The 15,340-nt window shown below is 42.2% G+C and overlaps 1 protein-coding gene across 1 annotated transcript in view; it reads right to left on the reverse strand.

The window, feature by feature from the left end:
* The window catches only part of LOC126336051 (uncharacterized), a 278,199-nt gene that overhangs the window by 244,317 nt on the left and 18,542 nt on the right, over positions 1-15,340 (reverse strand). The window contains exons 3-4 of the mRNA XM_049999530.1: positions 2,454-2,649; positions 814-1,025 (exon numbers count right to left, since the gene is read on the reverse strand). Coding sequence (XP_049855487.1) covers positions 814-1,025; positions 2,454-2,649 — 408 coding nt within the window. The remainder of the gene's footprint in view (positions 1-813; positions 1,026-2,453; positions 2,650-15,340) is intronic.

A 15,340-nucleotide genomic window follows, 5' to 3' on the forward strand; every position in this document is an offset into this window, starting at 1 on the left:
CGTACGTTGTCTACAATAATGTTATTGTATCTTAAATGAGTAATAACTTCCAACTCACCCGAGCGAGATTAATGTGGGGAACGTTTATCAATACACTGAATTACCTTTATCGTACTCATTCTTTGGGACCCTCGACCTGCTTCGGTCTTTATGTTTACATCTTGTCTTTGGTCAGCCAACTCTACAGAAAACTCTGGAGTTATCGCCTGTAGACAGATTTTGGAAAATATACATTTTCGTCCGTTCTATAATAGATCTCCAATTTGTATATTCTAATGTTTATAACATTTCAGCTGTAAATGCTTAATATATACCGTATGTCTACACTGCTATTCCTTTCCCTTTCAGACACGCCACACCTGATCGGAGCAATCGCATTTCGGCGGTTTCGACTCTTCTTTTGTCCTTGGTAGTAAGAAGCCACGCTTCATCCAAGCAAAATCTTTCTAGGTACCGCCATTCTCTCGTGGAACTTCAGCATTATTTCCTACCTTACATTGTGTCATAGAGTTCTACTTAGTGCATTCTCTAAAATTTTTCAGTTTTCATATCAATGTCAAGCTCATCGTAAGATATGAGTGTGCATCCAAGGTAGGATCACAAGCTGTGATTTGTTCAGTTTTTTGCAGCGAGCTATAAAAATTGTAGTATTCCATTACTCTGTTTAAGAGCTACTTAGGTTGCAAGAGAAATGTTATGCTACTGTGAATAAAATGGGAGATTTGATGTAAGAAGAGGTAGAGGAAAATAAAGACTATGACGGGTTGAAAGAGATGGCACACAATTTGACACAAAGTGCAAACAACGTCTCACCTGCTGGCAGCCGTTCGATGGAATACGCGAGGTCTCTGGCGACGGTCCTAGCGTGCAGGACGTCCTCCTTGTGGACTCGGAAGCGGTGGTAAAGGTCAGTGATTACCGGCTGGGTGGCTTCCCTGAGCGAGAACACCCACGCCTCGTGGGTGGCCGCCCACTCAATGCCACTCTCGTAAAGGTCGCGCACACTGTTGATGGGCGGCTCGTACCTGCAGTACAGCAGCAGTGTGTACCGAGAGAACATACGGTGGTCACACACCTGTAGTAATGTTCATTACCTCGTAAGCTTTATTGATTTAAATGTTACAGGCAATATTTATTTAATATACCCCAGGAATATTTCATAAAATATCATACATTCACAATTGTTTCTTGTTTTTAATTTCTGTATTACGAGGCGTATTACAATACTAAATTCTTTTTGATCATAAAGAATAAGGTCACGTGAAAAGGTTTTTTTTGACAGTAATGTTTTACTACATATCTACTTGAATTTCCCACGTAATCGCCATTTACACCTGCACACTTTCTGTAGCGCTACACCAGCTTCTTCAACCCCTCAGCATCGAAGTCTGCCGCCTGGGAATTGAATCAGCTGGAAACGGCAGTCTTGAGTTCATCGTCGTTTTGAAATCGACAATGTAGTCACATTTTCAAGTGCAAGAAAAGTAAATAGTCGCTAGATACAAGGTCGGGACTGTATGGAGGATGATGAAAAGAATCCCAACAAAATTCCTGTAACTTAATCTTGGTTTTGGTAGCGGTGTCAAGGCGTGCATTGTCGTGTAGGAGGACCATGCCACACGACAGTTTTCCGCGACGTCGATTTTGGAACATTGTGATTGGCTTGCTTTCACAGCATACGTTAATTGCAGTTGTTCACACATGGTCCATGAAATCACTCGAAAGGAAGGGTCCTCGTCCCAAAAACCGGTAGCCATCATTTTTCGAGTCCAGAAATGAGATTGCTTGAACTTTTTTGGGTTTGGTTAACTTGAATGGCGCCAGTGCATTGACTGTTGGTGTACGACATTCGCGTCTCGTCATCCGTAACAATGTGGGAAAACAAATCATCTCCATCTTTTCTGTCGCACTCCAAACACTGGTGTGTTTACGCTTTTCTTTGATCTTCGTGCGGATCAGTGAGCATTTTTGGAAACCACCTCGCACATGGTTTGTGATACCCAACCTGTTCAGAGACAATTCTGTAAACTGAGGTTGGAACCACATTTTGGAACTCATTGGCCAGACCACTAACCGTCAATTGCCGATCACTTGGACGTTCTTGGTTCACATTATCAACGATGTCGTCGGTCCAAGTACTGGGCCTGCAATTCCACTGTCACCGTGAATATTTGTGCGGCCATTTTGAAATTCTCAGCACCATTTTCGAACTTGTACTTTACTGATTATTTCACATCTACTCACTAGGCATGATTCACCATGAATTTCAGCAGCTGAAGATTCTTCTGAGCTTAGTTTTGGAATACGCCTCGGATTTTAAAATAATTTAATCCCAGGTGAGAGAGCAGAAGTTTGATAACTTCCAACATTTCTCTATCCCCCCCTCGGCCTTATAGCCAGAATTTCAAATAAATGGAAAGTATTTTTGTCCTTTGGTTAGATATGAGCATTACTTTGGTACGGTGAGCACGGAGGAGAGCCCGCTGCCGTAGCTGGCGGTGACGAGCAGGTAGGCGATCAGCAGCCAGGACAGCACGTGGCGCGTGGGGCCCACGACACGTGTGTGGCGCCGCTCCACGTCCGGCGTCTGCAGCACAAGCAGGCCCAAAGAGCGGAAGAAGCAGTCTTCTATTGTAGAGTACCTGCTGCCTGCGGCCGCGCGTACCGCGTCTTCCCCTGTAATGTCACTGTCACTAATCTCAGATTCCCCAGATGGCTAACAGTCGCATTGCACGTCGTACGTAAAAAGACAACTGAAACTATATGGGCTGTTTTGTGCAGGGCATGCACCACAGATATTTTAAGAAGGTCGCTTTTAAGATACATAAATAGGTATTTTTAAAAGAACCCCTTATTCACCATCAGCTCCGATCGTAAGATCATCCACAGCTAACAGAAAATTAGTTACCTTGTCTTATATTTATCGGTCTTAGAGAAGAATAAAAATAAAGATAAAGGAGTAAAGTTAAAATTAAACAATAAAAATAAAACGCCGGATCGATTTTTTTTTCCAAAAAGTCATTATGAACGGTGGCAAGCAACCTGGACCGCGCGGGATTAGCCGAGCGGTCTTAGGCGCTGCAGTCATGGACTGTGCGGCTGGTCCAGGTGGAGGTTCGAGTCCTCCCTCGGGCATGGGTCTGTGTGTTTGTCCTTAGGATAATTTAGGTTAAGTAGTGTGTAAGCTTCGGGACTGATGAGCTTAGCAGTTAAATCCCATAAGATTTCACACACATTTGAACAAGCAACCTGGTTTAAAAAATCTAATGGTTCAAATGGCTCTGAGCACTATGGGATTTAACATGTATGGTCATCAGTCCCCTAGAACTTAGAACCACTTAAACGTAACTAACCTAAGGACAGCACACAAAACCCAATCATCGCGAGGCAGAGAAAATCCTTGACCCCGCCTACCGCACGACTACGAGCTGCGGACAACCTGGTTTAAATGTTGATGTTAATTACACTGATGAATCAAACATGTTATGACCAACTGCTACATAGCTTGAAACTTCCTGACAGATTAAAACTGTGTGCCGGACCGAGACACGAGCTCGTGACCTTTGCCCTTCGCGGGCAAGTGCTCTACTTACTGGTGGAAGTAAAGCTGTGAGTCCTGCTTGCGTAGCGCACTTGGTAGAGCAGTTGCCCACGAAAGGCAAAGGTCCCGAATTTGAGTCTATGTCCGGCACACAGTTTTAATCTGCCAGGATATTTCGTAGCAGCGCACACTCCACTGCACAGTGAAAATCTCATTCTGCTACACACCTTGTTTGTCCATATTATGCCCGAAATACTCCATTATCAGGCATCCGGCAGTTTGTTGGTAGGTTTGTGGAGGTATGTCGCATTAGATGTCGACGCACTGGTCGTGTAATTCGCGTAAATAATGGGGCCGCTGATTTGCGTACTCGGCGATGGCGCCCGATAGCGACCCAGATGGGTTCTACAGGATTTGCATCAGACGAATCTGGTGGCCGAGACGTCAACGTGAGTTCACTATAATGCTCCTCAAAACACTGTAGTACCATGCTGGCTCCGAGACACGGAATATTATGTTGCTGAAAGATGACACCGCCGTTGGGGAAAACACAAAGCGTGATTGGATGAGGGCGGTTCGCAGCTGTAAGCGTGTCCTCAATTACCACCACAGGTCCCATGCAAGGGCAGGAATATACTGCTCCCTGCAGCCTGCGTCCGTGGCGCGCTGCACGTTCCGAGCCACTGTTCACCTCGATGACGACGTTTGTGGACACGACCATCAACCTAGTGTAGCAGAAACGTGATTCCCCAGAAGAGCCCACACTTTTCTATTGATTGATGTTCGATTGCCGATGATCCAGTGCCCACTGCAATCGTAATTGATAATGTCGTTGAGTGAACTAAATGGATAGTATCCTGTGGAGCTCCATGTTCAAGAATGTGCTATGAATGGTGTGCTCCGAAACACTTGTGCGTGTATGAGCAGAGTGCTCTTTCGACAGCGATGCAACAGATCACCATCTGTCTGTCTTTACAAAGCCGATAAGCCTCCGAACCCCACGTTATGTGAAGAATCGTGGACGTTCAACCGTTTAGTGCCAAGTGGTAGTTCCACTGTCCTTCTAGCTCCTTCTATGTATGCTCCCGACAGTACCACATGACCATTCGACAAGCATAGCCATTTTCTAGATACTGGTTCACAGAATATGCGTAATAGTAATCTACCCTTTGTCAGAGTCGTTTATCTCAAGGAATTTCCCCGTTTGAAGCCTTTATCTTCGCTGATGTGATACTCCGTGCATCTCTGCTCCGCTTCCATACTTTTCTTACCGCATCGCGAGCCCGCAACGCCACGAGGCGGCAACCACCGTCGCGGTGGGAAGTAGTTATAATGTTTAGGCTAATCATCGTATTTCATCAGTATCTCTTGTTGACTTTCTCCACAACAAATATGCTGACTTAGAGAATAAGACAAGTTACACAGGGGTATAATGGTGCGGCCAGTCTCTGCGTAAATTAATTTCCACCCTGTTGCGGAATCTGGGCTAATTTGAAACTTCCTGCCAGATTAATACACTGAGCCGGACCGCTACCCAAAAGGCAAATACCCTGCTGTCTGAGCCCTCCCAACACAACTCACGACCCCCCATTTACAGCTTTATTTTTTGCAATACCTCTTCTACTATCTTTCAAACGTCTCCTGCATACCTTGCGGGACTAGCTGTCCTACAAGAAATGATGTTATAGGGAAATGTCTTACCCATCGCTGTTGGAGAGAACTCACAGTGCCTCGATCGCCTTTCGCACACTTGTAAGATCTTCAAACATCTTTGCGTATAACGACAGCACAATTCAAATGCCGTTTCATTTGGCATTCAGGTACTAATTCCGACGTCTTTGGACACGAAATTGCGGATGAAGGGCTTCGCACAGTGTACATAGAAAAAAAAACTCCTCAGGTAACCAAATGGGTTTATAGATAGAGCGTAAGCAACATTGAGGATATTTACCTTTGTGCTAAAAGACGGGAGTAGAATTTTTGTGCTTCTTGAATTATGATGAATACCAGGATAACGTGTAGAGTAGATTTATTCTGCTGACGCAATTAAAAAGATAGTTTTAAATGTCATACCGGACATTTTTATCAGGCATCTCATATTATTTACTACCCTTTAGAAGAGACACATAAGAGTACATCAAGGGTAACAAAGCTTGCAGTAATACTCGTCATGTTTATTGTACATTATCTTCTATTGTCTATCAACTGAAACGGATTATATGTTACTAAAGCATTGTGATCACAGTCTTACTATCAACCTTTCACTGTGTAAATACAGCTATTAATCGCCGCTTTCTATTTTTTTTCTGTAGTTACATTGGGTATTTGTTACGTTTTCATACTTTCTGTAACGAGATAGTCGTAAATCTTTATACATATAAGGAAATATCTTGACTGACTGACCCATCATCGCTCATTCCAAAACGCCAAGGATAGAAACTTGAAATCGGGAGAGGGGGTTGAGATTATACTGTAGGTGTTGTTTAGGAAGGGTTTTTTTTTTAAAAAAAAAAAGATCCATCCCTAAGGTCGTGTGACGTGGGACGAAAGGCTTTATAGAAAATATGTCATTATTAAGGCAGTTTTGACGCTAGAACTATGAACATGGGTATTTCGTTTCTCAATGAGAAATGAAGAAAAACTTGTTTCAGGACTTTTCGAAATTTAATCGCTATGGGGGTGAAACAGGGGCGGAAGAATATTTTTAAAACAAATATTATTAAACTACCACTAAGGTATTTTTAAAGCCACATAATAAAAATTATTATTTCAGTTTCCAATCAGAAATAAAAAAAAGTGTTTCATTGTTTTGAATATTCAATCTCTAAGGGAATGAAACAGTGGTTGAAAATTATTAGCAACTTTTCGTTATGAACCCATTTTTAAAGCTAAATTGAAGAAAATTTGCTTTGGGCTTCCCTTTTGAAAATAAAAAACCTGATTTGTTACAATTTTTTTTGGATATTCGATCCCTAAGGGGTTAAAATGGGGGACGAGAGGTATCATGGAAAAGTCCAATTATGAAATCTCAGAAGATTTGTATTTACTTTCGCGATTAGAAATTAAAAAAAAATATGTTTCAGTGTTTTTTAGGTATTCAGCCTTTAAGGGGGAGAATAAGGGATGTAAATTTTATTGAAAACACTTCGTTATATAAAACCGTATTTAATGTTATATCTACGAATATTAGTATTTGACTTATAAATAAATTTGGGTACAGGATGAAAGTTATAATGGAAATTAAGAGAGACCTCTTGTATCCAGCTATCAAAATCTCTTTTTCGTCGGAGGTACGTTCGGAAAAGACCATTCTTCTATGACCTTAATTAGCGTTTAAAGTTTAGAAGATGCTACAGTTTGTAAATAGTATAAAAAATTTATTAACAAGAAAAATGTGCAGCCAAAATACTCTACTCGAAGGAGGTAGCGGGAGCTAAACTACTACTGTACACAAAAACACAACACTCAAACCGCACATCTGGAGAGGAATGCGTTCACGAAACGAACGATTGTGAAAGCTTTTTCTGGGTACCACATGCGTCGTGATTCAGAAGCTTAAGCACTTTACAAACACTTGCCTCTTACGTGTTGCCTAGTATAATCATATCCGATCATTGCTCCCTTATCTGAAAATACTCACAGTGAGATTCCCTCCCCTCTCTATGGTTTTAGCTCTGCAGTCTTGGATATACTTCATTCTTGCAATCTACAGGAACTGCCTGACCTGCATGTAGAGACCTGGTGTCAACTACATCTGGCTTAGTGTGCAATCTCCAACGATTTAATGTTACACCTCTTTGCCAAAGTACAACTAATTTTGTTATGTAACGGACATTTTTGCCCACAGACAGTATCCTGTAGTGTGTACTATTAGGTTTATTATGAATGTGTTGTGGCAGATTAATACATGTTCATAACAGTCTCAACAGGTTGAAATGGTTCAAATGGCGCTGAGCACTATGGGACTTAACATCTGTGGTCATCAGTCCCCTAGAACTCAGAACTACTTAAACCTAACTAACCTAAGGACATCACATGCATCCATGCCCGAGGCAGGATTCGAACTTGAGACGGTAGCAGTCGCGCGGTTCCGGACTGAGCGCCTTAACCGCGAGACCACCGCGGCCGGCAGTCTCAACTGGGAAAGGTTCGGTTTTCGGTACAAAGATGCATCACGTGGAACATTGGCAAACAATAATTATTTCAAATTATTTGACTGTGGATACAGTTCTAAATTTTTGGGGAAGACAAAGTTATTTCATTAAAAAGAAATTCACATGTTTCCTTAGCTACTAACTGTAGTTTAACTTTTTCTTAAATAACAAAGTTATCCGGGTAAATAATCATTCATACACTACACATTCACCATCACCGACTGGTGTAAAAATGTGTAAAATAGGCGTGTTAGGATGAGTGAAGAACATTTAATTGTAAAATGTAAACTTTACGGCCAGCCAGAATTGTCACAATTAATGAAATATTCCGTGCTATTACGCCTTGGTCTAAGCGATTTGACTTCAAACCCAAGTGAATGGAAATCCGTTAGACCACTTCATTACAACCAAGAACATTTTAGTAATTGTAAAATATCTGTGAAGTAGTAAGCCATTTGACGTTACAAAAACCTATGATGTATGACGACAAATTGTATTTAACGTGAGCCTCTAACTAATTGTTTTTGGATTTCCAGTTAAACCTGTAATCATAAAAAATTACTGACTGACGCCGAGAGTAAGTTCATCTTGAATCTGTTTGTGACACACAACTCTCACAACACAATTCCTGATGGGTACGAAATACACTACTGGCCATTAAAATTGCTATACCATGAAGATGACTTACTACAGACGAGAAATTTAACCGACAGGAAGACGATGCTGTGATATGCAAATGATTAGCTTTTCAGCTGGTTGGTGCCGGTGGCGACACCTACAACGTGCTGACATGATGAAAGTTACTAACCCATTTCTCATACACAAACAGCAGTTGACCGGCGTTGCCTGGTGAAACGTTGTTGTGATGCCTCGTGTAAGAAGGAGAAATGCGTACCATCACTTTTCCGACTTCAATAAAAGTAGGATTATAGCCTATCGCGATTGAGGTTTGATCGTACTGCGACATTGCTGATCGCGTTGGTCGAGATCCAATGACTGTTAGCAGAATATGGAATCGATGTGTTCAGGAGGGTAATAAGGAACGCCGTGCTGGATTCCAATGGCCTCGTATCGCTAGCAGTCGAGATGACAGGCATCTTGTCCACACGGCTGTAACGGATCGTGGAGCCACGTCTCGATCCCTGAGTCAAAAGATGGGGAAGTTTGCAAGACAACAATCATCTGCACGAACAGTTCGACGACGTTTGCAGCAGCTTGAACTATCAGCTGAGAGACCATGGCTGCGGATACTCTTAACGCTGCACCACAGACAGGAGCGCCGGCGAAGATGTACTCCATGACTAACCTGGGAGCACGAATGGCAAAACATAAATTTTCGGACGAATCCGAGGTCTGTTTACAGCATCATGATGGTCGCATCGCGGTGAACGCACATTGGAATGCGGGTATTCGTCATCGCCATACTGGTGCATCACTCGACGTAATGGTATGGGGTGCCATTGGTTACACATCTCAGTCACCTCTTGTTCGCATTGACGGCACTTTGTACAGCGGACGTTACATTTCAGATGTGTTACGACCCGTGGCTCTACCCTTCATTCGATCTCTGCGAAACTCTACATTTCAGCAGGATAATGCACGACAGCATGTTGCAGGTCCTGTACGGACCATTCTAAATACAGAAAATGTTCGACTGCTGCCCTTGACAGCACATTCTCCAGATCTCCCACCTGCTGGAAACGTCTGGTCAATGGTGGCCGAGCAACTGGCTCGTCGCAATACGCCAGTCACTACTATTAATGATCTGTGGTATCGTGTTGAAGCTGCATGGGCAGCTGTACCTGACACGCCATCCAAGCTCTGTTTGACTCAATGCCCAGGCGTATCAAGGCCGTTATTACGGCCAGAAGTGGTTGTTCTGGGTACTGATTTCTCAGTATCTATGCACCCAAATTGTGTGAAAATGTAATTACATGTCAGTTCTAGCATAATGTATTTGTCCAATGAATACCCGTTTATCATCTGCATTTCTTCTTCTTTTAATGGCCAGTAGTGTAGTTATTAAATAGACATATAGACTACTAAACAGAGACTAATGAGGCGGTGGTAGGAGCGAAAAAATATCATCTATAGAATGACTTTATCTATGATAAACATTACACACCTGGGATAGTTCAATATTAAATAACATGGAATGCTACAACCCTCGTATTTTTAATAATCACAGTGTAATTTTACTGCGTAAAGTTGTTAAATTTTATTTTGAAATCACGCAGCAAGGTGCTGATATGTTGACCTTTACATTTGATACGTTATTAGACGCTTTCATGCGTATGAGATAAATATATATTATTTCGATATTCAATATTACTAATTAACGCTAACACCAGTTGTGCACTCGTGCACATCGATGTCCGCACTGTATAAGCTGTAATCCACTCACCGATGGCTCTTGTCCACCGACGGTACATCATTGGACATTTAATGAAAATCAAAGAAACAGTCGTAGGATGAAAACAGTTATTTTTCTCTTGGGAACCCCAATATCTTTGGAAAAACGAGGAATATTGAAAGATGTAATTGACGTAATTGTATGAGTGATGTTGTCAGTGTGCGGCAAATAGAACCAAAGCAAAAAATAGCCATCTTCATCAAATAGGAAACCGATTTAATCTGTTACACAGTGCGACAAATCACAGAAAACAGGAGAGGAGACTGAATTTTCACTCTGAAGGGGAATCTGCTCCTGATTTGAAACATCCAAGTAGATTAAAGTCTTGTGCCGTACCCGGACTCGAAACTTGGACCTTTGTCCCTTGTGGACAAGTGTTCTACCGACAAAACTGCCCTAGCAGGACTCAAGAATCGCCCTCGCAGTAATCATTGTTATCATCTGTGAGAACTTGCAAGTCAGACAGCTAAAATGAACAACTTCGCCTTTTGTTAATATAAAGTTGCGCCACCTCTAATGACAATATGTCATCTGTTATTTGATTTACATTGCTCTACGTTTCAACTCCTGTCATTGTACGGGTTAGTCAATATTCTTCTTATTATTCTTTGTTGTCCAACATGCTAAGTGGACAGAGGTAGACTAAGTGGTGCATTACATAGGAGACAAACCGTGGAACGAAAGACGATGTTGTACAAGCTAAAAGATTTAGCAACTAATTTTCTGTCAGTAAACAAGACTATCTGAACCGTTAGACCGATAGAAATAACATTAACAGTCTCTGACGTGAAATTGTAACGCCGTTTAATGAAAGCATTGGTGGTGATGAAACATGTATTACACTCGTCGCTACGAGTTACAGCTACATTGTTATTGGTTTTGTTGTAGAAAAAAGCTTGGGAGCCTGGAGCTTGAAACGTTTGGAATCGAAGAAACAGAGAGCAGAGCTGGTAACAATAACAGCCGAAAAGTATCTCGAAAATCTAAAACCAAAAAATTCTGACAATTTGAGGAAGGGAATTCCTTTTAAGTTATAAAGTGATACATCTATTCAAATACGAAGCGTATTTAGAAAGTTAGTGTACGAGATTTTTATAACAGGGTGATCAAAATGTCAGTATAAATTTGAAAACTTGATAAACCACGGAATACTGTAGACAGAGAGGTAACAATTTACACACATGCTTGGAATAACTTGGGGTTTTATTAGAACAAAAAAAAGTTCACAATTTTTCCGACAGATGGCGCTTGAAAGATCTCTTGCTAGCGTCGTTTGCTGATGATCGTGTGCTCAGCCGCCACTTTCGTTGTGTTTGGCCTCCCAGGACCCCAGACCTCAGTCCATGCGATTATTGTGTTTGGGGTTACCTGAAGTCGTAAGTTTATCGTGATCGACCGACATCTTTAGGGATGCTGAAAGACAACATCCGACGCCAATGCCTCACCATAATTCCGGACATGCTTTACAGTGCTGTTCACGGCATTATTCTTCGACTACAGCTATTGTTGAGGAATGCTGGTGGACATATAGAGTATTTTCTGTAAAGATCATCATCTTTGCTTTGTCTTAGTATGTTATGCTAATTATTGCTGTTCTGATCAGATGAAGCGCCATCTGTCGGACATTTTTTTAACTTTTGTATTTTTTCGGTTCTAATATAACCCCATGTCATTCCAAGCATGTGTGTTAATTTGTACCTGTCTATCTACATTATTCGGTGATTCATTCAGTTTTCAAATTTATACTGACTTTTTGATGACCCCGTATTTTTAAAAAATGTATTTTTGCAAAATAGTACAGGATATTATCCATAGCCTTGTTAAATTTCCATATAATCGCCTCCCGTTCAATGCATATGGTCGGTCGGGGCATAAACGTCTTCATGTCCTCCTCCCGCTAGCTCCTTCCTCCACTCCAGAACCTCTTTCTGCACCTGCTCGTAGATTCAAAATTTAATTCCACTCATGTGTGCCTTCATGGAGGTAAAAGGATCATAGTCCGACGGTCACAAGCCAGGGGAATACGGGGGTCGGTTCAAAACATGCCAAACAAATAAGTCCAAGAGCGCATTGAATAAAGTTGAGCAGGACAGACTCTGTCGTGTAACTAATTACTTCTCTCCTCATTACTCCCCACTTTTGTTTTGAAAGCTTCTTTTAGTTTCTTTAGGGTATAATACTATCGTTGTGTATTAATCCTCTTCCCTGCGGCAGACATTTGATCAAAATTATATCTTTTCAGTCACAAAGCAATGAGGCCATGATCGTTTTGCACGAAATTATGGTTTTAAATTTTTCTCAGATTGGAAGTGACGCCACTATAATGATTGTCTTTTCGTATCAGGCGTGTAAAGAGCGAGTCAATTTTTTTCTCTGTCGCAGTATAATTCAGACAATCTTCACTTTAAAATTCAAGTCGCTGAAGCATCCCTCGAGCGTTGCTGACCCGATTTTTCTTGTGTTGCTCTGTCACATGTTTCGAAATCCCATTTATCAATCAAAATTGGAGGTTTGTCACTCTGCTGTTGGCCACGAACAGGTGTTCTGCCTCCAGAACACTTCCTACACCACTTATACACAAGCGCTTTGTTCGTGACACCTTCACCGTAATCCCTTCTGATTCGCGAAAATTGCGGTAGATGTTATTCTTTCCGCAATTAGGGAGCGGGTCATTCTTGATCTATACGAACGGCTATCCTCTGTACTGAAAATACTGCTTATGAGCTCACATAGTGTCCGCCACCGGTAAATAAGTGGTCAGCGGAATAGAATGTCAATCCTAAGGGCCGGAGCTTGATTCCAGGCTGGGCGGAGATTTTCTCCGGTCAGGGACTGGTTGTTGTGTTGTCCTAATCATCATAATTTCATCCCCATCGACGCGCAAGTCGCCGAAGTGGCGTCAAATCCAAACACTTCCATCCGGCGAACGGTCTACTCGACGGGAGGCCCTAGTCACCAGACATTTACATTTGCATTTTTATTTAGCTCACATAGTGATGAAATTTTAATGAACATGTCGCACAGGATAGGAATGCTGAGGTATTAGTTTTATAATGCACTATCAGTTTGTTCATAAAGTAGCACTAGTTATTTCTGTTCGTGTATCATCTAGTGCGCCCCAAGGGAGCTCAATATCAACGTATCTGTACATGTTATACGTTAATAACCTAGCAAATAATAGGAAGACCTCCGTTATTGCATGTAAAAGTGGTATCTGATGTGCATTACTCATATAAGTTGATAGCCGGACGATAAATAGAGAAATGGCAGCTCTCCTGTTACAGATTCTCACCAATTTGCCAGCAAATGTGCAGTTACACAGTGCTAAACGTCAAAAACCTGGCTTTCAGTAACGTTTGCGGTGTTACTGCACTTGGATGTGTGACCTCCCAGGCCGCCATGCGCTGTTGCCATTTTTCAGGGTGCACTCAGCCTCGTGATGCCAATTTGAGGAGCTACTCGAGCGAATAGTAGGGGCTCCGGTCAGAGGAAGCCATCATAATGACCGGGAGAGCGGTGTGCTGACCACACGCCCCTCCTATCCGCATCCTCGACTGAAGATGACACGGCGGTCGGATGGTCCAGATGGGCCACTTGTGGCCTGAAGGCGGAGTGTTTTTTAGGGTGTTACTGCTATGAAAATGTATTTCAGTCACGATTTGTACAAATCTACATCTACATTTATACTCCGCAAGCCACCCAGCGGTGTGTGGCGGAGGGCACTTTACGTGCCACTGTCATTACCTTCCTTTCCTGTTCCAGTCGAGTATGGTTCTCGGGAAGAAAGACTGCCGGAAAGTCTCCGTGCGCGCTCGAATCTCTCTAATTTCACATTCGTGATCTCCTCGGAAGGTATAAGTAGGGGGAAACAATATATTCGATACCTCATCCAGGTACGCACTCTCTCGAAACCTGGATGCAGAGCGCCTCTCTTGCAGAGTTTGCCACTTGAGTTTGATAAACATCTCCGTAACGCTATCACGTTTACCAAATAACCCTGTGACGAAACGCGGCGCTCTCCTTTGGATCTTCTCTATCTCCTCTGTCAACTCGACCTGGTACGGATCCCACACTGATGAGCAATACTCAAGTATCGGTCGAACGAGTGTTTTGTAAGCCACCTCCTTTGTTGATGGACTACATTTTCTAAGGACTCTCCCAATGAATCTCAACCTGGCACCCGTCTTACCACTTCAAATCGTTCCGCACGCATACTCCCAGATATTTTACAGAAGTAACTGCTACCAGTGTTTGTTCCGCTATCATATAATCATACAATAAAGGATAGTCCTTGCTATGTATTCGCAATACATGGGGTTGAGGAGGATCATTTGGAGAATTAGGACACAGATAAATATCCTGATTATGTTTCTGAAGGAAAATGTGTCTCGAAAACTGTTGCCCCTCAGGTAAATGTGAATAATTATTTAAGGAAGTATACAACATAAATCTGTATCCCTTAACATTGTTTATGTAAATTTACTTGACAGGCTGATCGCAGAAACGTTAATGGCTGTCATTAACATGGTTTATGAACTGCAGTATCGCGACAATAAAATTACTTTTGTATTATGCTCAATCACGGATTGCAGATTGAGGTTTTTGTACCTTATTAGTGAAAAAAAATTGGTGATGCAAAACTTTAGTACCATTAACGGAAACAATTTGAACATTTTGGGAGGTTCCACAATGATATTTCGTACATGAAATGTTTTTTATATATTTTTATGAGCAAGTCCATCGAAAGATTCCAGTCCTCATTGAGGTGTTTGTGTCGTGTTGGCAGAAGAGCCAACACCGTGTTACGAGAAGATGCCGAAATGCACGCGTTTTAGCTCTCTCAGGCTGGCGTGAGGAGGGAAGAACTGTACTGACGTGAGGTCTGGAACATGACAAGAATGAGAATTCTGAAAGTAGACGTAATTATTTTGATACTTAAATTTAATCCATTAATGATGAACGTCTCTCTTCACGGTACATGATTCACAATATTGTCTGTTCAGAATAGTAATGAATGTGGCGCCTTGCTAGGTCGTAGGAAATGACGTAGCTGAAGGCTATGCTAAACTGTCGTCTCGGCAAATGAGAGCTTATGTAGCCAGTGAACCATCGCTAGCAAAGTCGGCTGTACAACTGTGGCGAGTGCTAGGGAGTCTCTCTAGACTAGACCTGCCGCGTGGCGGCGCCCGGTCTGCAATCACTGATAGTGGCGACACGCAGGTCCGACGTATA

Source organism: Schistocerca gregaria, chromosome 2 (genome assembly GCF_023897955.1).
Source record: "Schistocerca gregaria isolate iqSchGreg1 chromosome 2, iqSchGreg1.2, whole genome shotgun sequence".
NCBI lineage: Eukaryota > Metazoa > Arthropoda > Insecta > Orthoptera > Acrididae > Schistocerca > Schistocerca gregaria.